A 26,528-nucleotide genomic window follows, 5' to 3' on the forward strand; every position below is an offset into this window, starting at 1 on the left:
AAACATTCCCACCTGCCTTATGAACTATACTACAGATGGGGAACTATGGACCTCCAAATGATGTTGCACTGCAGCTCCCATTAGCCCCAGCTAGCATAGCTGATGGATGTGATGGGATCAGACTCCAACAACATCTGAAGAGCAACGGAGTTTCCCATCTCTGATCTCTATACAGTCGTACCTCATTTTGCGGCCGGGATCCGTTCCAAAGCCCCGGCCACTAACCGAAAAGGACGCAGAACAAAGCCCTGCGTCTGTGCACATGTGAGGAGCAGTTTGTGCTTCTGCGTAATTTAGTGCTTCTGCGCATGGGTGAGCAGCAAACCCGGAAGTAACCCGTTCCAGTACTTCTGGGTTTGCCACCGATGTTCGCAGGAATGGACGATAGACAAGGCGGATGTTCGCGGAGGTATTACTGTATTGGTTCCACTCACAATACTTATTGGCCAACAAGATTATTACATGAGAAATGGAAACTGCTATATAGGGGCTGCACAGCCTTTTCTCCTAAGTGGAGCTAGGAAATCAAGAAAAGCAGGTTCAATACGCAGCTTTGCAGCACTAATGTGGTATCTGAAACAAAGTTCAGCTAGCAGAAAAACTTACTCCACAGATGCTATTGAAAACATCATTGATGGCCATCAGTAAGATTCCTGGGCAATCTTTGGTCCCCAACATTGTGTAAGTTTTTCCTGAAGCAGTTTGGCCATAGGCAAAAATAGTTCCTAAAAGGAAAAGCAATGGTTAGCTCAGACCACTACCCAAATACAGTGCAAGCATTCAAATGTGTTGATGTTTAATGTACCATTATATCCCTGAACAGCAGACTTTATAATTGAAGCAGCCACCCCTTTGTAGACTTCTGTGGTATTGTCTGAAGAATGAAACACCCGATCTTCAAAAAAAGAAAAAGGTTCAGTTCACAGAAATCAAACTCCATCTTCAAGATTTGTCAATTTGCCAACTTGTAAGTTAGACTGGAAGAAGCACACCTGGCTGCTTTCAAAAAAGTTGCTTGCATGTTTTTATGGTATACCAAATGTATGTACTTAATAAAATTTATACAGCACTTAATTGTAAACAAACACTCAGAGAAGTTTACAAAGTATTTCAGTGTTTATCAAGTGCTTACCAAAGGTGAAAGATTTTGTCCCATCAACCTGAGATATGGTGCATTCCTCAGTTTTCCACAAAATGTTCCGTTTGTCTTCAGGATCTGCACCCTCTCTTAAGGAACAAAACACTGTTAGAGATTCCAGAGTATAGAGAAATCGATGGTGTTAAGGAAATACTTAGACCCACACTGATCTTCTAATTGTCTGGTCCTGAGACTATCTCAGGGGCCCACACTCACCAGCCCTACTGAAGAGGCTCATGAGCCGAAAGGAAGGCCGTTCCCTGCAAGGCCATTTCCACCTGGCCTAGGGGGAGGGGCGCACACTCGCCAGCCCTACTATGTTAAATATGTAAAGTGGTACCTAGGTTTATGAACACAATTGGTTCCAGAAGTCTGTTCATAAACTGAAGCGTTCATAAACTGAAGCGAACTTTCCCATCCATTCCAGACAATGAAAAACACCCCCTAAAACAGCAATTTAACACAAGTTTTACTGTCTAATGAGACCATTGATCCATAAAATGAAGGCAATAATCAATGTACTGTACTATAAAATAATTAAGACAGTATTGTAGATGAAAAAAATTAACATTTACTGTATTTTCCTTACCTAACTTTGGGGCTGGAAAACTACCTGCTAGGCATCCTGTGGGGCAGTTGTGGAGGCCTCTGCAGCTGGAGGCCAATTGCGGGGCCTCTGTAGGACGCTCTGATGCCTCCACAGTCGCTCCGGGCCTCCGTGAAGGCATTGGAGCATCCACAACTGGGCTGCAGCAGCCGGCCTCACTGAGAGAGCCGCAGCCAGCGCGCCATCCTGGGCTCTCCTGCCCAGCTTGGATGGACGCCAGTGCAGCCTCCTTTCTCTTGCTGTCTTTGTGCCGCGGCTCTCTCGGCGAGGCCGGCTGCTGCTGCGCCTTTGCCCTGCCGGCCTCACCGCCCAGCCCCTAGCCTGCCCGGTCATCCTCGGCAGCGCCGCCTCTGCGATCAGAGCGCGGAGAGGCTGGGCCACGCCTGGCGAGGGTGCTACGGTAGTGCGCGGCGAGATCCTCCCCGCTGGTGCGCCTCCTCGGCCGCCGCGGCCATGACTGACAACATCCCCTTGCAGCCGGTCCGGCAGAAGAAGCACCACGGCGGGTAAGGCAGCGCCGGGCCCGGCTCCCCTTGGCTCCTCGCAGCCTACGGGCCTCGCCTTCGCCGCAGCCAACGCGCCTTCCTGGGCTCTCCTGCCCGGCTTGGATGGATGCTGGGCGGCCTCCTTTCTCTCGCTGTCTCAGAAACCTCGGTACCACTGTATTCTGTATTTGACCTCCTTCATAATGTTTTATTTTGAAATCTTTAAGATAATATTTTAGTTTTCTGTTATGTTGCTTTGACTGTATACTCTATATTTGACTTTCTTCAGATTGTTTTATTGATTTAATATGCTGTAAACAGCTGTGAGATTTTTCTTTAAAATATAAAGCAGTATAGAAATTAAAAAAATAAAAATCAATAAAATAGTATCTAGAGATGTTTGCAGCTGTTGACTTAACATTATGACCATGTGCAAGTTATATTGAGTACCTTGCTGTGCAGAGCATGTGCAAAGCGCATTGTAAGCACTTATTTGTACCCAAATTTAAGGGTGGTAGAACAAGTCCTAGGAATGAAGCACCTGTGAGTAAGTGTTTGCTTTGTCCCTCTGAGAATAACTTTTAAAATCCAGCTCCTGTTTGATTAAATGCCTTTTTAGAAGTATGCCTGCTCTAGAGTACCCATACCCTTCTGGAGCATTTTTGACACTGAAATAAACAAATTAGGGTCTTATCTATATATAAGAAATGTTCATAAATGTACCAAGCTAAAACATGCAAGAAGACAATCCTGAAGCCATTTTGATTCTCCCAAATCTGACCAAATGTTCCTCTGAAAGGAGGTAGGAAATGGGAAAACCTCCCCATTAAGGGCACATTTAAGGTGTGCATGGAGTGAGCCTGAGACCTGTGACCTGGATTCCAGTAGTATAACAAAAGAATGGCCAGGCTCCCGGGTAATCCAACATTAACAGGTAAACTGCCAGACAGGAGATAAACAAGGTACTCAGATTTCTGCTGTAGACCACCCTTTTCTGTGATGCATGTATGACACTTCTGGGGGTGGCCTTGTTCTGGAGGGTGGGCAATTTTAAGTGTCTATATAGGGGCAGGCACGCTTTTGTTCTGGGTCTCTTTCCTCCTGTGTGAACACCCTGTTGCAACAGTCAATAAAGATCAAGCTTATTAGCTGCTTTGCTTCTCAATATTCTTTGGTTGGCCTTTGTTATTTTCTCCTACCGATGGAGAACCTCCAAAGGACTCTACAAGGGCTCTTGTATACCCCTTAAGGCAGGCATAGGCAACCATGGTTCTCCAGATGTTTTGGAACTACAGCTCCCATGATCCCTAGCTAAAAGGGCCAGTGGTCAGGGATCATGGGAGTTGTAGTTCCAAAACATCTGGAGAGCCAAGGTTGTTTATGCCTGCCTTAAGGGAATAAGGGCAGGTTTTGTTTATTACAACATAATATTCACATTCTGAAGATTATAAAACAAGTGCATCTGACATTTACAGCACAATTCAGCTACAAGATGAATTGTTCCTGGCCTTAGATCAGGCATCCCCAAACTTCGGCCCTCCAGATGTTTTGGACTACAATTCTCATCTTCCCTGACCATTGGTCCTGCTATCTAGGGATCATGGGAGTTGTAGGCCAAAACATCTGGAGGGCCGCAGTTTGGGGATGCCTGGTCAAGCTGCTCTCCCAGCTCCTAGTCCGATGGTTCCCAACATGGGGCACACCCCCTACAAGGGGGCAATTTGAGAATAAAAATTATATGTCATGGGGCAGGGTGGGGCATCAGGATTTTTAGAGATGCTTAGGTGGGGCATGGTCAAACAAAGGTCAGGAACCACTGCTCTAACTACAGCCAGATGAGCGGGGTATAAATAATAAAATTTAAGGAGAGTGGGGAAGCAGGATTGGAAGGACTTTTATGATTATTTTCAGCATCAAATGTATTACCCGCCCTTCACCATCAAGCCGGGTTTACAGCAATTTTAAAACCCGGATCCCCCCCTTTAATCCACGCGCATTTAATAAAAGGGGGGGAGGGGAGAAGCACTTAATAGCAAACAGAAATAGAAGCAGAGGACAGCCGCAGGAACAGGATGTGCGCCCTATTCAAGAGTCAAGCTTCCTTCTCAGGGCTTCGCATCCCTATTTGGCCAGGCTGTTAAGGCCGCGCACCTCTCCACGCGTGCTTACTTCGAAGTAGACTTGATTTGCACTCCTATTTCCCCACACCCAGAAACTCACCTCGCTATGAGCGGGCGCACCCGCACGCAGACCGTGACGCCACCTTCCTCAGCCATCTGTCCAAATGAAGCCGCCTCGGCCCTCACCCGCCACCGGTTTCACTGTTTCACTTCCACAGTTTGAATTTCCCCCGGTCCGTTGGTGACGTAGGCGCTCAATCCCCGCCCACAGGTTGGACCGCAGTAATGTCTACTCTATGAGGAGGGGGTGGGTGGGCGAATCGATCTCAGGCGCCTGGGCGGAGGAGAGGCGATGAGACAAAGAGCGCGCGATCCTGTATAAAGTACCAGCGGGAGTTTCGACAGATTCGAGCCTCCTTCTTGTCTCTCGGGAAATGAGCGAAAGCTTCCCCCTTTTCCTTGTTTTAAAAGGGCCACGGTGGTGTTGGGGTTAAAAAGGTTCCTTTGGTTTTGTTTTTTTCCTCCCCTCCGCCCCGTTGTCGCTCTTGGGTGAGGTCAGGACAGGCAAGAAAGCCACTTGCTGATTGGCTGGATCGGATTCTCAGCCTTGCGAGCGCGTTGATTAATTGCGTCCCCTTTAAAGCACTTACGTTGTTCGCGGAAGAAGCTGCTAAGCCTTGTTTCTTTACTCCTTTTGTTCCAATAGTTCCTCAAGCGTTTTTGGATTGAGAGACAAAGCGGGGCATATTTTCCTGTTTATTTAGAGCGCCTCCCCCACCCCCCAGCTGATTGAAAGTGCTACCGGTAGCTGCCCGTGGGAAATTATTTCTTATCGTTTCGCGCTTGGCAAAGACTCAAGGCGGCTTACAGATAAAATAAGAGCAGCCTAAAAACAACGGGGAACTCAATAACGTATCACGAATGTAATTGGGCAGCGGTGTCACCCTCCCCCTGTATAATAAATGGCAGGAAAACCTCCCTAGGTCGCGTCGGGTATGTGTGAATTTCGAGGGTTTTCGAACATCTTTTAATTTAGCAGTTAATACCTAGTTATTATCACAAGTGGAGGGGAGGTGGCTAAGAGCTGCTATTCAAGCTGCTATTGTGAGTGGTCACCGCAGATGTTTGTTACGTGTTTGGCGGGGAGGAAGTAGGCTGTATGCCACACCATTCTAATAATCCCTGGATCCAGCAGGAATCATTTGCTAGTGTTTTTAACTCTTTCCCCCTGCACTGTTTCCCCAATCTAAATCTCCACTCCAAAGTACCTCTTATCTGTTCCCTGGTGTGGCTAACAGCAGCTGTGAGGGGCTGATTTAGATTGAGAAATATAGAATCATAGAGTTGGAAGAGACCACAAGGGCCATCCAGTCCAACCCCCTGCCAAGCAGGAAACACCATCAAAGCATTCTTGACATATGCCTGTCAAGCCTCTGCTTAAAGACCTCCAAAGAAGGAGATTCCACCACACTCCTTGGTAGCAAATTCCACTGCCGAAAAGCTCTTACTGTCAGGAAGTTCTTCCTAATGTTTAGGTGGAATCTTCTTTCTTGTAGTTTGAATCCATTGCTCCGTGTCCGCTTCTCTGGAGCAGCAGAAAACAACCTTTCTCCCTCCGCTATATGACATCCTTTTATATATTTGAACATGACTATCATATCACCCCTTAACCTTCTCTTCTCCAGGCTAAACATGCCCAGCTCCCTAAGCCGTTCCTCATAAGGCATCGTTTCCAGGCCTTTGACCATTTTGGTTGCCCTCTTTTGGACACATTCCAGCTTGTCAGTATCCTTCTTGAACTACAGTGCCCAGAACTGGACACAATACTCCAGGTGAGGTCTGACCAGAGCAGAATACAGTGGTACTATCTAGATGCTATACTCCTATTGATGCAGCCCAGAACTGCATTGGCTTTTTTAGCTGCTGCATCACACTGCTGACTCATGTCAAGTTTGTGGTCTACCAAGACTCCTAGATCCTTTTCACATGTACTGCTCTCAAGCCAGGTGTCTCCCATCCTGTATTTGTGCCTTTCATTTTTTTTTGCCCAAGTGTAGTACTTTACATTTCTCCTTGTTAAAATTCATCTTGTTTGCTTTGGCCCAGTTGTCTAATCTGTTAAGGTCATTTTGAAGTGTGATCCTGTCCTCTGGGGTATTAGCCACCCCTCCCAATTTGGTGTCATCTGCAAACTTGCTCCGGATGCCCTCAAGCCCATCATCCAAGTCATTCATAAAGATGTTGAATAAGACTGGGCCCAAGACAGAACCCTGTGGCACCCCACTAGTCACTACTCTCCAGGATGAGGAGGAGCCATTGATGAGCACCCTTTGGGTTCGGTCAGTCAGCCAGTTACAAATCCACTGAATGGTAGCATTGTCTAGCCTGCATTTTACCAGCTTCTTTACAAGAATATCATGGGGCACCTTGTCAAAGGCCTTGCTGAAATCAAGATAGGCTACATCCACAGCGTTCCCTTCATCTACCAGGCTTGTAATTCTGTCAAAAAATGAGATCCCCAAATAAGCATGGGGGAAATGTTAAACATCCCCTTCCCTAGCACTGCTACAAAAAAAATGGGAGCCCTCAGAGCAGCTTTAAAGTTGATTTTTAAGTTAGGAGATCAAGTTACCATCCCCCCCCCCGGGCCAAATGTTCTCGTTTGGGCCTGAATGCTACCAGAAAAGTACTGGCTTGCCTTCATGAAGAGTAATAATTATATTTCTGTATTAAAATGTTTATATCCTACCTTTCAGACCCTCTTATGGTTTGACTCATAGAAATAACCTGTGCTGTTATACAGTGTGAGAAGGATTAGGACAAAGTTTGTCTATCTGTGATCATTCAGCACTCTGTTTGTTCTAATATTGTTAATAATGATAATATTAATGAGATGTATTAGTTGCTTGTTGCCAAGGTCTCCAAGTGACTCCATTAACAGGTAAAGCTTTTCATCTACTACAGTAAAAGCACCAGTCCCAAAAACAGTAAGACAAAACACTTCTTTGAAATTAATCCAACAGCTATCCATATATTTCTATATATTATACTTTGCTTATTCTAATACATTAGTAGAAAAGTTTATACATGCTTAGGAAAAAAATACTATAGCAATTTTTGCTCTTTGGAGTTTAATCATCATCCTCTTCATCCTCTTCCTCATCCATCTCTTCCATCTCTTCAGCTGCCAGTGCTTCCTCTTGTGCAGCCTTGAGTGCCATCTCTTCTTCCACAGTTGGGTCTGTTGTTTCTGTGACTTCTGGCCCGCTAAGGTACTCAGTTTGCACGGGCGGTGGCAACTGAGGGCTGAAATTTTCTGCACTGTATTTGTGACCCCAGCCAATATAGATGTTATCAAATTTCCTAAAGGAAGAAGCGAAATATCATAACATTACTTGAAAGTAAAAATCCAACTGTCCTTTCTCTCCAAGGCTTGAGGCTGGATCTATATTTTATGTATGACATATGGCTACTGCCAAAAGCTTAACTGCAAGGTTTCCTCCTCTGTACCACCTACCACCTGAAAGGTTAACATCCTCTGCATGCTTACTCAAAAGAAACCCCTCTTGAGTTCAATGGGACTTGCTTCCAGGAAGCTTAGTATAGGATTGCCACCTTAGTAAAGTAAAATATGTGAAGTGACATTGCATTACCTTTCCCCAAGATCACAGCAAATGAAAGAAATGATCATACCATGATCACATCACATCATAGTGTTATTAGTTGTTGGGGGGCTGTACCCCCCCCCCGTTCTAATTCCTGGATCCAGCATGTTTTCGATTGCTGGCATATCCAGGCCATCCTGGTAATGGCCTGCTATAGTTAGAAAGACAAAAGGCCAGATGAGAGAGTTATGAGAGCTAGAAGCTTGATGCAAAAGCAGCAGGCTGGAAAGGCAGAAAGAACCAGGCCTAATTTCTGCTGGAATTCAAGGCTGTGGCTATAGGAAAAGCAAAAGAACCTCCTGGGGTGATGTGCTGTGAACCCCTCCATTGTAGGCTCAGGTTGTATAAATCACAAAGACACCGCAGTCTCCACTATGGATCATTTCCAAAATGATTGGAACAACAATATCATGCTCCTCCAATTAACTGATACAAGAAGTTGTACAGAATTGCACATTACAGTTCAGGGGACAAATATACTGACTGCTTGCTTCTTCCGGATATGACGACAAATAAACTTAAGGCCAAATGAAAGGCGAGAAGTGAACATTTAACCCTTTCACTCCCTTCCACAGCCTTGCCAAAAATGGCTTCCCTGAAATCGCTATTAGTATTTCAAGAGAAGCCTCTACTGGCATCATTTCCTTGGAAAACCTAATAACAGCTTTGGAAAGATGATACAATTAGAAGAAGAAACAACAGATTATCAAGCAACCCAAGTGATCCCTGCTTCTTACCTTCCAATAGCAAAGGCATGAGCTCCAGGCCATAAATTGGCCTGAAGAACTGCAAGGGCATATTGAGGAACTAAGTTTGTTGATGTCTCTGCTGACCATGGTGGGATGTTCTGAATGTCTGTTTAAGAAACAAATTTATTCTTGGTTACTTGAGAAAAATTAAGTAAGACATTTTGCATTTGTAAAACTTTTACCTGAGGAAAAAAAACATGCTACATTTCTTAAACAGTGTTCTTAAATCACCAGTTTGATTTTGAAGAAAAAGCAGCATCAGGACAGTGAGGGAAGTTTCAGGAAGGACTGGAATAAACAAAAACCTTGCCTAATGTGAGGCACATACAATATTAAGTCTTCCAAGCTGGCTCAAACCCTGAACAGGCATACTTCTCTTAAATACATCACACCATTTGTAACTTTATGTTGATATTAACCTAAGGAAGGAAACGTGAGTATGGCTGTCTCTCTGAGAAAAATGCTTTCAATCTTTTTAGTTTCACTGATATTTCAATGAGAATGCCCCCATGTTCTTTGAGTGGACTGAGACAAGCAATGCTAAGATAGATCAATTAAGCCAGGCACCCCCAAACTTCGGCCCTCCAGATGTTTTGGACTACAATTCCCATCAGCCCTGACCACTGGTCCTGCTAGCTAAGGATCATGGGAGTTGTAGGCCAAAACATCTGGAGGGCCGCAGTTTGGGGATGCCTGAATTAAGCCAATGATTTATTGAAGATGCCCTGATAAAAATGTTCTAAACATACTGTATCTTTAAATTTCCTGAAATTTTATGTGATTCGTTGCACCTGTGGATAGCCTTTATAATGCTACTAGGGTTCTGCCAACAGTATCAGTATTATCTATCCACAGGTGCAATGAATCACATAAAATATGAGGAAATTTAAAGATACAGTATCCATCTAGCAAAGTTACAAAGATACAGTATCCATCTATCAAACACAAACAGTAGCAAACACAAACAGTAGCCATCTTATCAGAAAACTTAAATAAAACAAATTAAATCTAATTCAGTATTCAAACTCTCCAAGTGCAGGGATTTAAATAAGTAAATCAGTCTGGTTTCTTGTTGGTGCAGTAATTTAACATGATCTCTCCTCATCCCAAATTTTCTCTGATTAACCCATTGTTGTTGTTTAGTCGTTTAGTCGTGTCCGACTCTTCGTGACCCCCATGGACCATAGCACGCCAAGCACTCCTGTCTTGCACTGCCTCCCGCAGTTTGGTCAAACTCATGTTCGTAGCTTCGAGAACACTGTCCAACCATCTTGTCCTCTGTCGTCCCCTTCTCCTAGTGCCCTCAATCTTTCCCAACATCAGGGTCTTTTCCAAGGATTCTTCTCTTCTCATTAGGTGGCCAAAGTATTGGAGCCTCAGCTTCACGATCTGTCCTTCCAGGGAGCACTCAGGGCTGATTTCCTTAAGAATGGATAGGTTTGATCTTCTTGCAGTCCATGGGACTCTCAAGAGTCTCCTCCAGCACCACAATTCAAAAGCATCAATTCTTCGACGATCAGCCTTCTTTATGGTCCAGCTCTCACTTCCATACATCACTACTGGGAAAACCATAGCTTTAACTATACGGACCTTTGTAGACAAGGTGATGTCTCTGCTTTTTAAGATGCTGTCTAGGTTTGTCATTGCTTTTCTCCCAAGAAGCAGGCGTCTTTTAATTTCGTGACTGCTGTCACCATCTGCAGTGATCAAGGAGCCCAAGAAAGTAAAATCTCTCACTGCCTCCATTTCTTCCCCTTCTATTTGCCAGGAGGTGATGGGACCAGTGGCCATGATCTTGGTTTTTTTGATGTTGAGCTTCAGACCATATTTTGCGCTCTCCTCTTTCACCCTCATTAAAAGGTTCTTTAATTCCTCCTCGCTTTCTGCCATCAAGGTTGTGTCATCTGCATATCTGAGGTTGTTGATATTTCTTCCGGCAATCTTAATTCCGGTTTGGGATTCATCTAGTCCAGCCTTTCGCATGATGAATTCTGCATATAAGTTAAATAAGTAGGGAGACAATATACAACCTTGTCGTACTCCTTTCCCAATTTTGAACCAATCAGTTGTTCCATATCCAGTTCTAACTGTAGCTTCTTGTCCCACATAGAGATTTCTCAGGAGACAGATGAGGTGATCAGGCACTCCCATTTCTTTAAGAACTTGCCATAGTTTGCTGTGGTCGACACAGTCAAAGGCTTTTGCATAGTCAATGAAGCAGAAGTAGACGTTTTTCTGGAACTCTCTAGCTTTCTCCATAATCCAGCGCATGTTTGCTATTTGGTCTCTGGTTCCTCTGCCCTTTCGAAATCCAGCTTGCACTTCTGGGAGTTCTCGGTCCACATACTGCCTAAGCCTGCCTTGTAGAATTTTGAGCATAACCTTGCTAGCGTGTGAAATGAGCGCAATTGTGCGGTAGTTGGAGCATTCTTTGGCACTGCCCTTCTTTGGAATTGGGATGTAGACTGATCTTCTCCAGTCCTCTGGCCATTGCTGAGTTTTCCAAACTTGCTGGCATATTGGGTGTAGCACCTTAACAGCATCATCTTTTAAAATTTTAAATAGTTCAGCTGGAATATCATCACTTCCACTGGCCTTGTTATTAGCAGTGCTTTCTAAGGCCCATTTGACTTCACTCTCCAAGATGTCTGGCTCAAGGTCAGCAACCACACTACCTGGGGTGTACGAGACCTCCATATCTTTCTGGTATAATTCCTCTGTGTATTCTTGCCACCTCTTCTTGATGTCTTCTGCTTCTGTTAGGTCCTTACCACTTTTGTCCTTGATTATGGTAATCTTTGTACGAAATGTTCCTTTCATATCTCCAATTTTCTTGAACAGATCTCTGGTTTTCCCCATTCTATTGTTTTCCTCTATTTCTTTGCATTGATCATTTAAGAAGACCCTCTTGTCTCTCCTTGCTGTTTTTTGGAAATCTGCATTCAGTTTCCTGTATCTTTCCCTATCTCCCTTGCATTTTGCTTGCCTCCTCTCCTCCGCTATTTGTAAGGCCTCGTTGGACAGCCATTTTGCTTTCTTGCATTTCCTTTTCCTTGGGATGGTTTTCGTTGCTGCCTCCTGTATAATGTTACGAGCCTCCATCCATAGTTCTTCAGGCACTCTGTCCACCAAATCTAAATCCTTAAACCTGTTCCTCACTTCCACTGTGTATTCATAAGGGATTTGATTCAGATTATATCTTACTGGCCCAGTGGTTTTTCCTACTTTCTTCAGTTTAAGCTGGAATTTTGCTATAAGAAGCTGATGATCTGAGTTACAGTCAGCTCCAGGTCTTGTTTTTGCTGACTGTATAGCGCTTCTCCATCTTTGGCTGCAGAGAATATAATCAATCTGATTTCGATGCTGCCCATTTGGTGATATCCATGTGTAGAGTCGTCTCTTGTGTTGTTGGAAGAGAGTGTTTGTGATGACCAGCTTGTTCTCTTGACAGAACTCTATTAGCCTTTGCCCTGCTTCATTTTGAACTCCAAGGCCAAACTTGCCAGTTATTCCTTTTATCTCTTGATTCCCTACTTTAGCATTCCAATCCCCTGTAATGAGAAGAACATCCTTCTTTGGTGTCATTTCTAGAAGGTGTTGTAGGTCTTCATAGAATTGGTCAATTTCACTTTCTTCAGCACCGGTAGTTGGTGCATAAACTTGGATTACTGTGATGTTAAAAGGTCTGCCTTGGATTCGTATCGAGATCATTCTGTCATTTTTGAGATTGCATCCCAATACAGCTTTTGCCACTCTTTTGTTGACTATGAGGGCCACTCCATTTCTTCTACAGGATTCTTGCCCACAGTAGTAGATATGATAGTCACCCGAACTGAATTCGCCCATTCCCTTCCATTTTAGTTCACTGATGCCCAGGATGTCGATATTTATTCTTGTCATCTCATTTTTGACCACATCCAGCTTACCTCCATCCATGGTTCTTACATTCCAGGTTCCTATGCAATATTTTTCTTTACAGCATCGGACTTTCCTTTCGCTTCCAGGCATATCCGCAACTGAGCGTCCTTTCGGCTTTGGCCCAGCCGCTTCATCAGCTCTGAATCTACTTGTACTTGTCCTCCGCTCTTCCTCAGTAGCATGTTGGACGCCTTCCGACCTGAGGGGCTCATCTTCCAGCGTCATAACTTTTATATGCCTGTTGTCTTTGTCCATGGAGTTTTCTTGGCAGGGATACTGGAGTGGCTTGCCAGTTCCTTCTCCAGGTGGATCACGTTTAGTCAAAACTCTCCACTATGACCTGTCCATCTTGGGTGGCCCTGCATGGCATAGCTCATAGCTTCTCCGAGTTATTCAAGCCCCTTCGCCACGACAAGGCATTGATCCATGAAGGGGGATTAACCCATAGGACCGTGTAAAGCATAGCTGCCACGTTCCCCCCCCTTTTAAAAGGGAAATTCCCTTATGCTGAATAGGCTTCCTCACGAGAAAAGGGAAAACTCGACAGCTATGGTAAAGTAGGTCTGTATCTGCATGATGGTGTTTTACAAAATGCTCAACTAGAGGTGCCTCCATGACTCGATTCCTAATGCGGGATCGATGCTCTCCTATACGGAAATTTAATGTGATTCATTGTACCTGTGGATAGCCTTTATAATGCTAGTAGGGTTCTGCTAACAGTATCAGCTTGCTACACTTTTAAGTGGTTGCTGATCCATGGCTAATTGATGTACCTTTGGGGACAATTAATTTGGTATGTATTTATTATTGGTTGTTTATATGCAAGCCTGCCATTTCAATCTCTGTATTGTATTTGAATGTAATGTATTTCATTGCAATGTATTTCATTTTATATCATTGCCAGTTGATGAAGAATTATCATTGAAACAGTTCATTATCCTGGAAGAACTGTTCTGTTTGCTGCTGGGCTTGGAGTACCCTACTGCTACGTTTAGAGCACCTATCATCTTACATTTATAGGATATTGACCTTGGAAAGGCATTTTGCCTCCATCTCAGTGACTTACCACACCTACCATTCTTGTTTATGGAACATTTATTTGATACCTATTACTTGTGACTCCATGCACATATCATATGTCTTCTGTTTATGAATTTTGAAACAGTATAATGTTATAAAGATTTTGTTAGTATATTATTAGCCAACGTGTTGCTTCTTGTTGTTTAGAGTGTTCTGTTTTGCAACACGGGATTTTCTTTGGCTTATAAAAATGTTAGCATTAATCTACATTCCAACTGAAGTCCCTGTTGTTGCCTTACTTCCATGTTTGATTGAGGAAAAAGAAGTTCCCCCTTTTCAAACCATACTACTTAAAATCACTATGAAGAGTTGATTCATTTTAGTAATACAGTACTATACACTTAATGATCTACAATCTCAAACCACCACCTACTTTCTGCACTGGCCAAAGCCTCCAAGTCTGTAATATCTGTAAAGGAAAAGAGGGAAAGCATCAAACATGTCTGGCCTCTGGTCTACCTGCATCTTCAGAGAGTGGCGTGAGAAGTGGGGGTCCTACTTCTTGTGATTCTTCTTGTTCATCTGGTCTCTCCTCTTCCTCATCCTCCTCTTCTTCTTCCTCTGATTTTTGATAGGGATTAACCCAAGTACAGCGTCCCTACATCCAATATACCACAGGTTACAAAGCAAGATTAATGTGAACTCGGTTATCATCCGGTCAGGCAATATTCCTTTGCTAATAATATGAAGGCATCTTACAAATAGGAAGGAACACAGGGAATTTATACTCGATGGGATTCTTAAAGCACTCTTTATTTTTTCCTGTTTCTCTTTGTGTGTGTTCATTTTTTGTGTTAACCTCCATTTCTGCTATGCCTTTTGGCTGTAATCCCATGCAGCCTCTCATAAGGCACCTGTTTCTTCTGGCTTTCATGCACAGCCCCCAATGTGAAATGTTGAACTTGCTTCAACTGGAGGACACTACATGCCATGAACCAAAAGGAGGACTAAGAAGCTGAATGCTCTAAGACAGAGTGTTGTCTATCTAGAGCAGAGGTGGGGGAACCTTTCAGCCCAAGGACCAAATTCTATTGTGTATGGGCAGAGCCAGAAACAAGTGAGCGGAGCAATTAATGTAGGTTTTACCTTTGTACAGTAGGCTAATTTCTATGTGTATTCACACATTGCTTTATTTTCTCCATCCAGATGAGCAACAGGCCTCATCAGAGTTCAAGGAGACATTCCAGTGAGGGAAGAACTCGGGGTGTGGCCTGGAGAGTGTTCCAGGGGCCAGATAGACAGATATCTGCCTCCCCAGCCAGATGTTCCTGACCATTAAAAGAGGGCTGGGCAGCAGTGGAAGATGGGGTGTGGGGAAAGATACAGTTGTACCTTGGTTGTCGAAGAGAATCCATTCCGGAAGTCCATTCAACTTCCAAAAACGTTTGACAACCAAGGTGCGGCTTCCGATTGGCTGCAGGAGCTTCCTGCACGCAATCGGAAGCCCCGTCAAACGTTTGGGTTCCAACAAACATTTGCAAACCGTAACACTCACTTCTGGGTTTGCGGTGTTCGGGAGCCAAAACGTTCAAGTTGCAAGACGTTCAGGATCCAAGGTACGACTGCATTGATATTCTTTAACAGCAGCCCCCTACGCACCCACCCACCCACCCCTTGTAAAAGCAGAGGCCGAGTTGCTGCAGCTGTTCAGGACACTCAACAAAGAAGCCCATCTGCATTGGTGTTGGAAAAGGGAGGATATAAGGCCATCCAGTTGAAACTGATGGGTGGTACAGAACTGCAAGCAAGAAGCAAAGAAGACAGTGTTTCATCTAAATATATTTTTGGTATGATAGTAAGATGTATTTATCACTATTTATTGATATACCCCTTAATAATAATAAAGGGCACTTAAGGAGTTTGCCGAGCATCACATAGGGCTCACTAAGCATACCTGCATTAGAATATTCTGTACATGGTGGACCCAGTTGGCAAGGGATTCTACCAACTCTGGCACGGAAATAGGTTCAAAGTCAGGATTTTCTTCATAACTGTCCCTTCCAGCTCCTCCCTCTTCCTCTTCATCTCCTTCCTCTTCTCCAAACTGATAAAAGCCCAATGGGCTGATCTGGGTCGCTGCTGAAATGCGGGCAATCTGGGCTCGCAGGTAATTGGACTCATTGCCTGGGAAAGGGGGGTAACTCACAATGGGAGCATCTAGTCTTCCAGTGAAGTATTTCTTGATCTTCCGGGCATTCACTATCTGCGCAGGTGTCACCTGGGGTAATCTCATCCAGGGTTTCCCTGCTTCATTGCAAACAAAATAAGTGTATTTATTGGCGCCAGTTCGATTATCTTCTTTTGGTATTACTGGTGGCGGCTTGTAGTTTGGCTTTGGTGGCTCATCTTTTTCTTCATCTTCCTCTTCATCATCATCTCTGCCTTCGCTCCCCTCTTTTTGTCCCTCCTCAGCCAATTCCTCCTCCTCTGCCTCTTCCTCCTCCTCCCCCTCACGGAACTCAATTTCAGCTACAATATAGTTTGCTTCAATGCCTAGGATTTTGCCCCAGAAGCGACAAGTCTGGATTGGATGTGTGCTGACCAGCTGTTTGAGGGCCAGGAATATGTGGTAATATTCTTCTAAGCTCAAGCCAATTCCAGTCTGTTCAAAATAGAAGGCTGTCTCCATGACGTTGGGTAGAGGAGTTTCTGGCTAGGGGGGAAAGTGCCAGAATTAGATAAGCAATTATTTATTCTAAATAATTATTTACTTCTATACACAGTGATCCTAAATTTGCGTGCAGTCCAATCCTGTGCAAGTTTACTGAGTTCAATGGGATTTAAGTATGAACAAAATTGCAGCCTTGCTTATATGCATGCAAATTAAGGGGCCTGAAAAAGAAACATGTTAAGGCTATGGTGAGCTTAATAATTAGGTTTAACCAGACACAAATTCCTTATGTTCTTTCTACAACAATGACTGAGCCCAGTGGTTCTGACAAGGACCTTTGAGCTTCCAGGACTTACAGAATGTTGAGAGAGAGCTGAGGGGGAGAGAAAGAAAACTGAAGAAAGGGGAATTGGCCTGTTCTAGCTTTTAACAGTTTATTGCTAGCATTCTGAATGGGGAAGAGTAAAGTTGGACAGATGTCAATGAGTTTTTCAGTTTTTATGTGTTGCAGTGACTCACCAATTCCTCTTCCATTTCTTGGTCTGTTCCTTCTCCACCAGCTTTCTGGAATAATGCCTTATACATTTCAGCCAGTTCAAAAGTTGGATGTTTCTCATATTCGTCTCGGAGTGTGTCCAATTTCTTCTGGAACCGAGCACACTTCACTTCCTTACTGATGTTCTCAATTATGTCAGCTGGGTTTTCAGGCCGCTCATCCAGAATCTTGGCCAGCATGTCAGAAAGATGGTCATACCTATGAAATTAGGAAAAGAGATGCCACGCCATCCCAGAGGAGACATCGGCTTACTGCAATGCATTCCAAATAGAATTGGTTTCATATATTTGTGAAAGCACAATGTATTCTCTAAGACAGTGGTGAGGAAACTGCAGCTTTTCAAAAATTGTTGGCCTCCAACTCCCAACAGCCTCAGATAGTATGGCCAATGGTCAGGAGTGATGGGAGTTGTAGTCCACAGGAGAGCCACAGGTCACCCACCCATGCTCTAAGCATTTTCTTTGGAGACAGCATTTCTGTTGTAGGGAAATCCTAATTGCAGTATTATATTTGGTTGCTGGGAAAATGCAATTTCCTACTTCAGTCTAGAGACTGAATGTTGTGCTGTGGAATGTTGTGCTGATCTCACAGGCAACTATTGGACAGTGCCCATAATGCGACTGCTGACAATTGGCACAAGTTTCCCACATCAATTTGTCACATTTAAAATGAACAATTATTTATCAAGTACAGTGGTACCTCTACTTACGAATTTAATGTGTTCCGAACACACATTTGTAAGTCGAAAAAATTTGTAAGTCGAATCCCATAGGAATGCATTGGGAGAAAAAATTCGTAAGTCGAAGCAACCCTATCTATACCGCATCCAAGATGGCGGACGGAGCTCTATTTGTAAGTAGAAAAATTCGTAAGTAGAGTTATTTGTAAGTAGAAGTACCACTGTACTGCTAAATCTCTTTAAAAGCTATGTGCTCCATTGCTTTAATATTATAGTATGAGGGCACTCAGTCCACCATTAAGAAACAGTTACATTTATGAACAATGTTATCCTCTCTGCCATAATGTCCTGCCATTTGAGAACCTCCCCCTTATCCAGCCCTAAAGGACGCAGAGGGAACAATGTCTTTGGTTTTTTTTAATGGTGAATTACCGAGCATTCCTATGTATATTCACTTGAAAGTGTCACTGTGTTTCAAAGGGGCTTACTCCTATTTAAATGTGCAGTGGATTGCAGCCTATAAATTCCATCTGCTCCCTATCTTGCTATCCCATCTACAGCAGGATGAGTCCCTTCCTATACAGTAATCAACTATATACAACGGAAGTATAGATATATAAAATTTTCTGCTGTTCATATGCCCATTCCACATAAGCTAAAACATACTTGGTGGGTGCTTTGGCACATAAGGCCAACAAGAAATTAGTGGGACCTGCAACAAAATCATGCAGTACACAGTGCACCTGCTTAGGCTTCCATGCCCTCTTCCAAGACATTCAATTCTGCTATTAGGACTACAATTCCCATCATCAAATCACAGAATTATAGAGTCGGAAGGGACCACAAGGGTCATCTAGTCCAACCCCCTCCCAATGCAGAAATATTCTGCCCAATGCGGGGCTCAAGCCCACATTCTTGGGATTAAGAGTCTCACGCTCCACCGACTGAACTAACCCGGGGCTAATGATAGTCAGAGCCCAAGAACACCCAGAGGACTACAGCCATTTCCCTAGCCCCAGGATCACATCCTATGACACACGTATTCAATTTTGGCGGACTCCTTTACTTTGCCTACCCACATTTTGCCCAGTCCCACTTGACGAGAGATTCTTCCTTTTCCCGCCCGGGTTCCGTTTCTACCCGTACTCACAAGCTCACGCCAGTTTTGAGGCTCGTCTTCAGCAGGTAGGCTTTGGCATTCTTTATCGCCAATGCTCTGGGTCCCGGATCAGGGATCTGATCTTCCATCAAGGTGGCCCCCAACTGGTAGAGGCCCAAGCCAGGCTCGTGAGTTTGGTAAGGGCCGTGTGCTAAGCTCTCCTGTTGCATGATCTGGCTGCCCCTTGACACTGGCACGTGGAAGCTGCCTCTTAGGACCGGCTGCTGCATTTGGTCCTGATACATGCCTCCCACGGGGTCTTGAATCTGAGGGAGGCTTCCCCTCTGGGTCGGCGGTTGCAGCAGCTGCGGCTGTTGCTGCTGCCAAGGCGGCATGCCGCCCCTCGCCTGAAGCAGGGCTCCCCTCGCCTGATGAGGTTGGTATATGCCGCCTCTTCCGTCTGGCTGTTCATAGACGCTCAGCCTTGGCTCCTGGGGTTGGTACATGCTGCCTCGGGGTAGCTGATCCGGCAATTCACCAGAAATGATGGAGCCCTCCTGGTCAGGGCCTTGGCCTCCTTCAGTTTCATAAACCATTGGTGCCTCTGGCTGCTGGCCCCCGGCGTCTGGCTGGCTGGGCCGCCTGGGGGGCTCCTGCTGCTGGGTGTTCTCCCCATTCTGAGGCTGGTCGCCTGGAGGATCTGCCATGGGGAAGTGGGAGATCTGCTGTCTTCCTTAGCTTCGCCTCTTTCTTTCTTTCTCTGTCTCTCCCTAGCAACGGTTCACACCAGCTGCTGCACCGGCGTTGCTAAGGTAAACCTGACACCGTTGCTAGGGGGAGCGGATTGGCCGCGACGCCCAGAGGGGGAGGAGCCACAAGGAGAGCAAACGGCTGCTGACGTTGGAGGTGGGAGCGAAAGGGAACGCGGAGGGGGGAGAGGAGGGCAAGCCGAAGGCTCATCCTGATAGGAGGATTGCTGAGGGAAGAAGGGGTGGAAGGTCCCGCCTCCTTGTGTTCATCAGGCGATATGTGTGGACAAATGCTTTGCCGCTCAAAGAAGAAGCTCGTTGGTCGTCGTCTGGGTACTTCTGGTGCTTGGGGGCGGCAGGGAGATCCTAAAAGTAATTCCTGTGAAACAAACACTGAGAAACATATTTATTATTACGTGTGTGTGTGTATATATACAGATATGTAGGCTATACACACACATCTATATCATAGAGTTGGAAGAGACCACAAGGGCCATCCAGTCCAACCCCCTGCCGAGCAGGAAACACCATCAAAGCATTCTTGACATATGCCTGTCAAACCTCTGCTTAGAGACCTCCAAAGAAGGAGACTCCACCACACTCCTTGGTAGCAAATTCCACTGCCGAACAGCTCTTACTGTCAGGAAGTTCTTCCTAATGTTTAGGTGGAATATTCTTTCTTGAAGTTTGAATCCATTGCTCCGTGTCCGCTTCTCTGGAGCAGCAGAAAACATATATATATGTATATGACATATATATATATATATATATATATATATATAGAGAGAGAGAGAGAGAGAGAGAGAGAGAAACAGAGAAAGATTTTATTATTTTTTATTGTGCTACGTAGATTATGTTTTTAATGTTGTACACTGCCCTGGGATGTTCGGATAAAGGGTTATATAAATGGAATGAATGGCAATTTACTCCTGAGGATCATTTAGTCCAACCCCCCCCCCCTTGCAATGCAGGAATATGCAGCTGTCCCACATGGGGATCAAGCTTGCAATGTTGGCATATCAGCACTATGCTCTTAAACAACTGAGCTATCCATGGTCCCCAATGACTCAGATTTTTATCCACCAGGAGTTGTGCATTCAGTTTTGTGGGTCCCAGTTCTATGGAACTCCTGGCTGAGATCAAACAGCTTTGTGGGATCTCCGATCAGCAGCCCTGGATTGGGAAGCTTTTAATTTGTGATGCGTAGTTGTATTTTTATATTCTGTTGGAAGCTGCCCAGAGTGGATGGGGCAACCCAGTCAGACAAGTGCGGTATTAATAACAACAACAACAAACAACAACAACAACAACCCAAAGTTGCACTCCAACTCCAAGCTTGTATGAACCCCAAAGCAGGAAACGACAGATTTCTTTAATCAGGTGACAGTAGGCCATCTTGCAAACCACTTTTTAAGGCAAGGTCAGTTCATGCTACATGAATTCTACATTCCTCCTAAAGAAATAGAAGTCACTTTGTAAACAAAAATACTCTATACTAGCCACACAACCTGGTTCATCTGATGAACTAATGGGGAAGTGTAATCTCCTAAATGCTAACTGTGGGCAAGACCTTTGTTTCCTCTGCAGCTGCTGAGTAGCTAATATCATTTGATTGCATTTCCTTCAGGCGCTAAGATGCTTGCTTGGAAGAGGCTGAAAACCCCCAACAGAGGCACAATTATTTGCCTATGAGTCTAAAAGGCTTTTAATTGGTACTTGGGAATGGCACTATTGGAAATCCTCTCCCGTGTTTAACAAGGAGGTTAATTAATTAGCTACTAGATTGGATAATTGGATTCATTACGAAAAGCATGAAGCTTGTATGGGCTCAATGGTGGATAAAAGGAATTGTCCTAAATCCCAACAGAATTACCTACGACTAAGTTAACCTGGTGCAACCAGCAGGCCTCAACCATGAGTGCAGGAGGAGAAAAATAGCAGAATATATAAAAGAGAAATATGGCATGTATGTGAACCCTACAATCAAGGTATGATTGTAGAACTTCTATGTGTAGAAGAGAATGAAAGCACAAGCAAGCCCTTCAGCTCTCTATATTGGACAAACAAGCCAAACCCTACGCCAAAGGATAAATGGACATAAATCTGACATCAGGAACCACAAGACAGAGAAACCAGTAGGAGAACACTTCAATCTCCCAGGACATTCTATACAAGATCTCAAAGCAGCTGTTTTATTACAGAAAAATTTCAGGAACAGACTGGAAAGAGAAGTTTCTGAATTGGAACTCATTACCAAGCTTAAAACCATGGAGCCACCTGGGATGAACAAATACATTGGATTCTTATCTCATTATGCATGATCAAGCTTTCTTTAGCGCCTCAGCCCTTGCTTTTTCCCCGCAGGACCAATTGCAGTCATCAGCAGTCGTTAACAGCCATCTACAGGTTTACCACTCCCATCAGCCCATCACCCATTCCCCCCCCCTCTGTATATACATAAGGGACTGACTTCTGTTTCAAGTGTATCTGAAGAAGTATGCATGCACACGAAAGCTCATACCAAAATAAAAACTTAGTTGGTCTTTAAGGTGCTACTGAAGGAATTTTTTAATTTTGCTTCGACTCAGACCAACACGGCTACCTACCTGTAACTCCCCTATATAGGGTTGCCAGACTCAATAGAGGACAGGACTTCTGTGTGCCTTTAATTGCTCTGCTCTCTTTTGAGTCTGGAAACCTTAAAGAGAAACCAGCAGACCCTTTGCTTGGAAAGGGTCTGCTAGTTTCTCTTTAAGGTTTCCAGACTCAAAAGAGAGTAGGGCAATTAAAGGCACAGAAGTCCTGTCCTCTATTGAGTCTGGCAACCCTACCCTTATAAAAGGGAGGTTTTGGTGGACTTCTGCAATGTTGAAAAGGTTAATGGTGTTTTTTCAGAAACCACTCTCATTGTGTTCAATGGGGTTACTCTTTGGCAAGTGTTTAGGAATGTGGTTGGCACGTATGTTTGTGTCACTATTGTGCTAGACACTGTGCAGAAGGGTGGCCAGATGTAAGAGAATAATAGAATCATATAATTGTAGAGTTGGAAGGGACCACAAGAGTCCTCCAGTCCAACCCCTTGCAATGCAGGAATCTTTTTGTGCAATGTGGGGCTTGAACCCATGTCATGCTCTACTACTCATAAGCTACAATTCTCATGATGGTTTAACATTCAACCCCTTTCGCTAGGAAACTCTCGGGGTGTTAGCTTTGTGAGAGGAATATAGGGTTTCCTAACAACTCTCAGGGACGCGGGTGGCGCTGTGGGTTAAACCACAGAGCCTAAGGCTTGGTGATCAGAAGGTTGGTGGTTCGAATCCCCGCGACGGGGTGAGCTCCCGTTGCTCGGTCCCAGCTCCTGCCACCGTAGCAGTTCAAAAGCACGTCAAAGTGCAAGTCGATAAATAGTTTCCGTGTGCTGCTCTGGTTTGCCAGAAGTGGCTTTGTCATGCTGGCCACATGTTCTGGAAGCTGTATGCCGGCTCCCTCGGCCAATAACGTGAGATGTGCGCCGCAACCCCAGAGTCAGTCACGACTGGACCTAATGGTCAGGGGTCCCTTTACCTTTACCTAACAACTCTCAATGCCCTTAACTGACTACAGTACCCAGGATTCTTTGGGAGAAGTCAAAGGGGGGGTTGTTGGAAAAATGCCCTGGGGGTGCCTGCAAGCCCCTTCAAAACTCCGAACGTCCTCCAGTATGTGCAGCCCTGGAAAAGGCATTTCCCCTCTTCTCCAGTGCGCTGAGCGACATATATGCACAATCTTCTGGCAAAACACAGCAAGAAGAGTGAGACATCTTAGATCTAATCTACTATTTATTTGCACACTGTGTACACACAAAGGCATAAATTGGTGACCGTTCTCTCCAGCTCCAAGAGAACAAAATGAACAAGTAAAAGTGAAAGTACATTACAGTGGAAGAAATAAGACCAGGCATCCCCAAACTGTGGCCCTCCAGATGTTTTGGCCTACAACTCCCATGATCCCTAGCTAGCAGGACCAGTGGTCAGGGAAGATGGGAATTGTAGTCCAAAACATCTGGAGGGCCGAAGTTTGGGGATGCCTGAATAAGACTGTCTTCCTTTCTCACGTTCTTCTCAGACTGGCATGTGATTTACAACAATCTCATCTGCAGCATCAGAGGCATGAAATACTAATAGGATGACACTGCTTTAAATGTATAGTGCAGATGAGAACTTATCATAGATAATACTAAGCTAGATGGTCTAATGGTCTGACTCAGTATAAAGCACTTTCCTATGTTCCTATGATATAAATGTTGGTATGTATAAATTCATATTTTTCTTAGCAACCTCAGTCTACCCATGCGGACAACCAAAGGGAATGAAGACTGGACGATTGCTACAAACAGGGACAGCCAGAGACAGATAGTGAATATAGCAAGGCATGTGCCCAGCAGATGGCAGCTGTACACTAGAGGTGGCAATCTCTGATTCTGTAGGTCTGCAGAAATAATATTTTCTCTTGGGAGAGTTTCAAACGAGGTGCAAGGGAGGGAAGAAGTATTTTGGGGCTCATCTATAGGTGAACATTATTTCGCTGAGAACTCATTCTCTTATTTGTGAAATCACCACTCAGTGGAAGAATCTGAAAGGACATTTTCCCCAACAGGACTAACTTTCCTGTCTAGTCATATTGAGCCCCAGATTCCAAAGGAGATATCATTTCCTTTACCCCACCCATATTTCTAGGCAAATTTTTAAAAAGTGGTAATGGGGAGTATGTGATATTTTGATGCTTGGCCTCCTCTACAGATGTGCTTTCCAATGCATGGAGGAAAGGGGTGGGGCCTCAAATGTATTGAAGGAGCCAGTGGATCCTCCCATCCTCTTCTTCCTTGCAGTTGTTAATCCAGAGAGGATGAATGTCTGAATAAACTTGAAACACTGGTGGCATGATAAGGCTCTTTCATGCATATGTCAGTAAGTTTCTCTAGTCTGTCAGGGGAAAGCTAAATGGTCAATTTTCATTGAATCATTTTAATTACTGGCACAAAAACATTAGCATCTCGATGAGTAAAATTCCAATGTTAATTGCCTTAAACAGGTTCTGTGCTGCCCCAATGAAATTAAAAATCTGCCCCCCCAAATCACTATAATTCATTTGCAGTATGTTTCCTAAAAAGACCTGAGATCTACACCAATTATTATCTGGGCAGACCACCTGCCATACAAAACTTGGCGATCTTATTTTATGAAGCCACCAAACCTAGATGTGGGAAATTAACATCCATCTTGAGGTCCTTTTGCTTTTTGCTTCGTCAAATCCTTGATGAAGAACATGTACAGCTTGAAAGCCTTCCAAACGTTTTTTAAACAACCAATAAATGTAAAGACCTTTCTTTTTGACATTTTCTAGGCCAAGCTTGGCGACACATGACTTATTTGCTATGAACGGGTTCCTATTGAAAGCACAGTTAATTTGAGTCAGAAGCAGATAGGCATGATTTCTGGAGAAATAGTTTATCTGCCAGAGAAAGAGGACCAGACACTCGGAGCACAATTAGGATCTTAAATGCTGAATTGCAGCTAATTATAATGATGTATTTATGCATCACTCATTAATTTTGACAGAATTCTGCTATGACATAGACCCAACCGCCCACTTTGTCTTCCTGCATACAGTTGACTAAGCTAGAGGGTCACCCCACTGTGACCGAAGGCGGAAAGGTTAGTGAAGGCACTCAAAGACTCTTCCCCATGTGGAAATGCTGTTGGGAAGCCAAGATGAAGCTACTGTTCTGCAGGGGGCTGATAGGCAGCGCAGCTGTTGCTCAGAAGAGAATAACGCATTTGTAGAGCTCTCAGGGCTCCCTCTCAGCTGATGACAAGAAGTGGAAGCCTTGCCATCAACGTAGGGCACTGAAACAAACCATTAGTATCCTGCTCAAGAATAGCCTGATTGCCATGTAAAATTCAGCTTTGGATACAGATTGGCATATGACCTGCATATATCAGCATCAATACTTTACCCGTGAAGCAAATTCTGCAAAATACTATCCGGACAAAAATTAAAGCACTTTCAAGTCCAATTAACTTCAGTGGAAGAATTAGACTCATGCTGAACTCTCTCCCACTGAAATCAACGGGACTTCACTTTGGTTGGATTGTATGATTATGGCTGTGGTTTTGATTGCAGAACTCCGCCCCCTCCTGCATTTGGGGTATTGTAAATTGTGATGCCTGCAGCAGATGTTCATAGTTTCTGAGCACAATTCAAAGTGTTGGTGCTGACCTTTAAAGCCCTAAACGGCCTCGGTCCAATATACCTGAAGGAGCGTCTCCAGCCCCATCGTTCTGCCTGAGGTCCAACGCCGAGGGCCTTCTGGCGGTTCCCTCACTGCGAGAAGCAAAGCTACAGGGAACCAGGCAGAGGGCCTTTTCGGTAGTGGCACCCGCCCTGTGGAACACCCTCCCATCAGAGGTCAGAGAGATAAACAACTACCTGACATTTAGAAAATACCTAAAGGCAGCCTTGTTTAGGGAAGTTTTTAATCTGTGATATTTGATGTATTTTAATGTTTGTTGGAAGCCACCCAGAGTGGCAGGGGAAGCCTAGCCAGATGGGCGGGGTATAATAATATATTATTATTATTATTATTATTATTATTATTATTATTATTATTATTATTATAGCTAAGCCTTGACTATATTCTATTCCACATGTTGCCACAACAAACTAATGCGGCATTGGGGGCAAGAAAGACGTAAATTATTAAATGCATGCTCTTTTTTGAAAATGTGCATATATAGCGGTACTGTATACTGTACTGTATTCTGATTGCAGAATTTGTGCTTCTTTGATCTTACATAAAATTGTCCTTATGTATTTGCATGCAGAATAAGACCTCTATGCTGTAGATGTGTGGGTTTGATGCAGCCATTCAATAACAATCATCATTTCAAAAGTTTGACTTTTTTTGTTGATTTTCTTTGACTGGGGGCGGGGTTGCCATATTGCTCAAGATTTGCTTTACTTTAAAGGAGGAGGAATTAAATATTCTTGTCCACAATGTTGCTGCTCTGATTGAAACCAGAGTCTTCTGCAG

General features: G+C 44.2%; 2 protein-coding genes across 5 annotated transcripts in view; both read right to left on the reverse strand.

Annotated features, from left to right (window-relative positions):
* CENPE (centromere protein E) overlaps nt 1-4,732 on the reverse strand; it is a 40,233-nt gene extending 35,501 nt beyond the window's left edge. For all 4 annotated transcript variants that reach the window (XM_060278483.1, XM_060278482.1, XM_035112331.2 and 1 more), the window contains exons 1-4: nt 4,451-4,732; nt 1,133-1,227; nt 806-895; nt 607-725 (exon numbers count right to left, since the gene is read on the reverse strand). In XM_060278483.1, coding sequence (XP_060134466.1) covers nt 607-725; nt 806-895; nt 1,133-1,227; nt 4,451-4,506 — 360 coding nt within the window. In that variant the 5' untranslated portion in view covers nt 4,507-4,732. The remainder of the gene's footprint in view (nt 1-606; nt 726-805; nt 896-1,132; nt 1,228-4,450) is intronic.
* A 2,418-nt stretch (nt 4,733-7,150) lies between these two features.
* Nucleotides 7,151-19,480, reverse strand: LOC118083852 (radial spoke head protein 6 homolog A). The gene is made up of 6 exons (XM_035112820.2): nt 18,759-19,480; nt 16,893-17,127; nt 15,657-16,415; nt 14,222-14,360; nt 8,753-8,870; nt 7,151-7,713 (listed from the first exon to the last, which is right to left on the reverse strand). The coding sequence occupies exons 1-6, from the start codon at nt 19,412-19,414 to the stop codon at nt 7,482-7,484; spliced, it is 2,139 nt and encodes a 712-aa protein (XP_034968711.1). The 5' UTR covers nt 19,415-19,480; the 3' UTR covers nt 7,151-7,481.
* Nucleotides 19,481-26,528: the final 7,048 nt, after the last annotated feature.

The sequence above is a fragment of the Zootoca vivipara genome, chromosome 9, assembly GCF_963506605.1.
Source record: "Zootoca vivipara chromosome 9, rZooViv1.1, whole genome shotgun sequence".
NCBI classification, from domain to species: domain Eukaryota; kingdom Metazoa; phylum Chordata; class Lepidosauria; order Squamata; family Lacertidae; genus Zootoca; species Zootoca vivipara.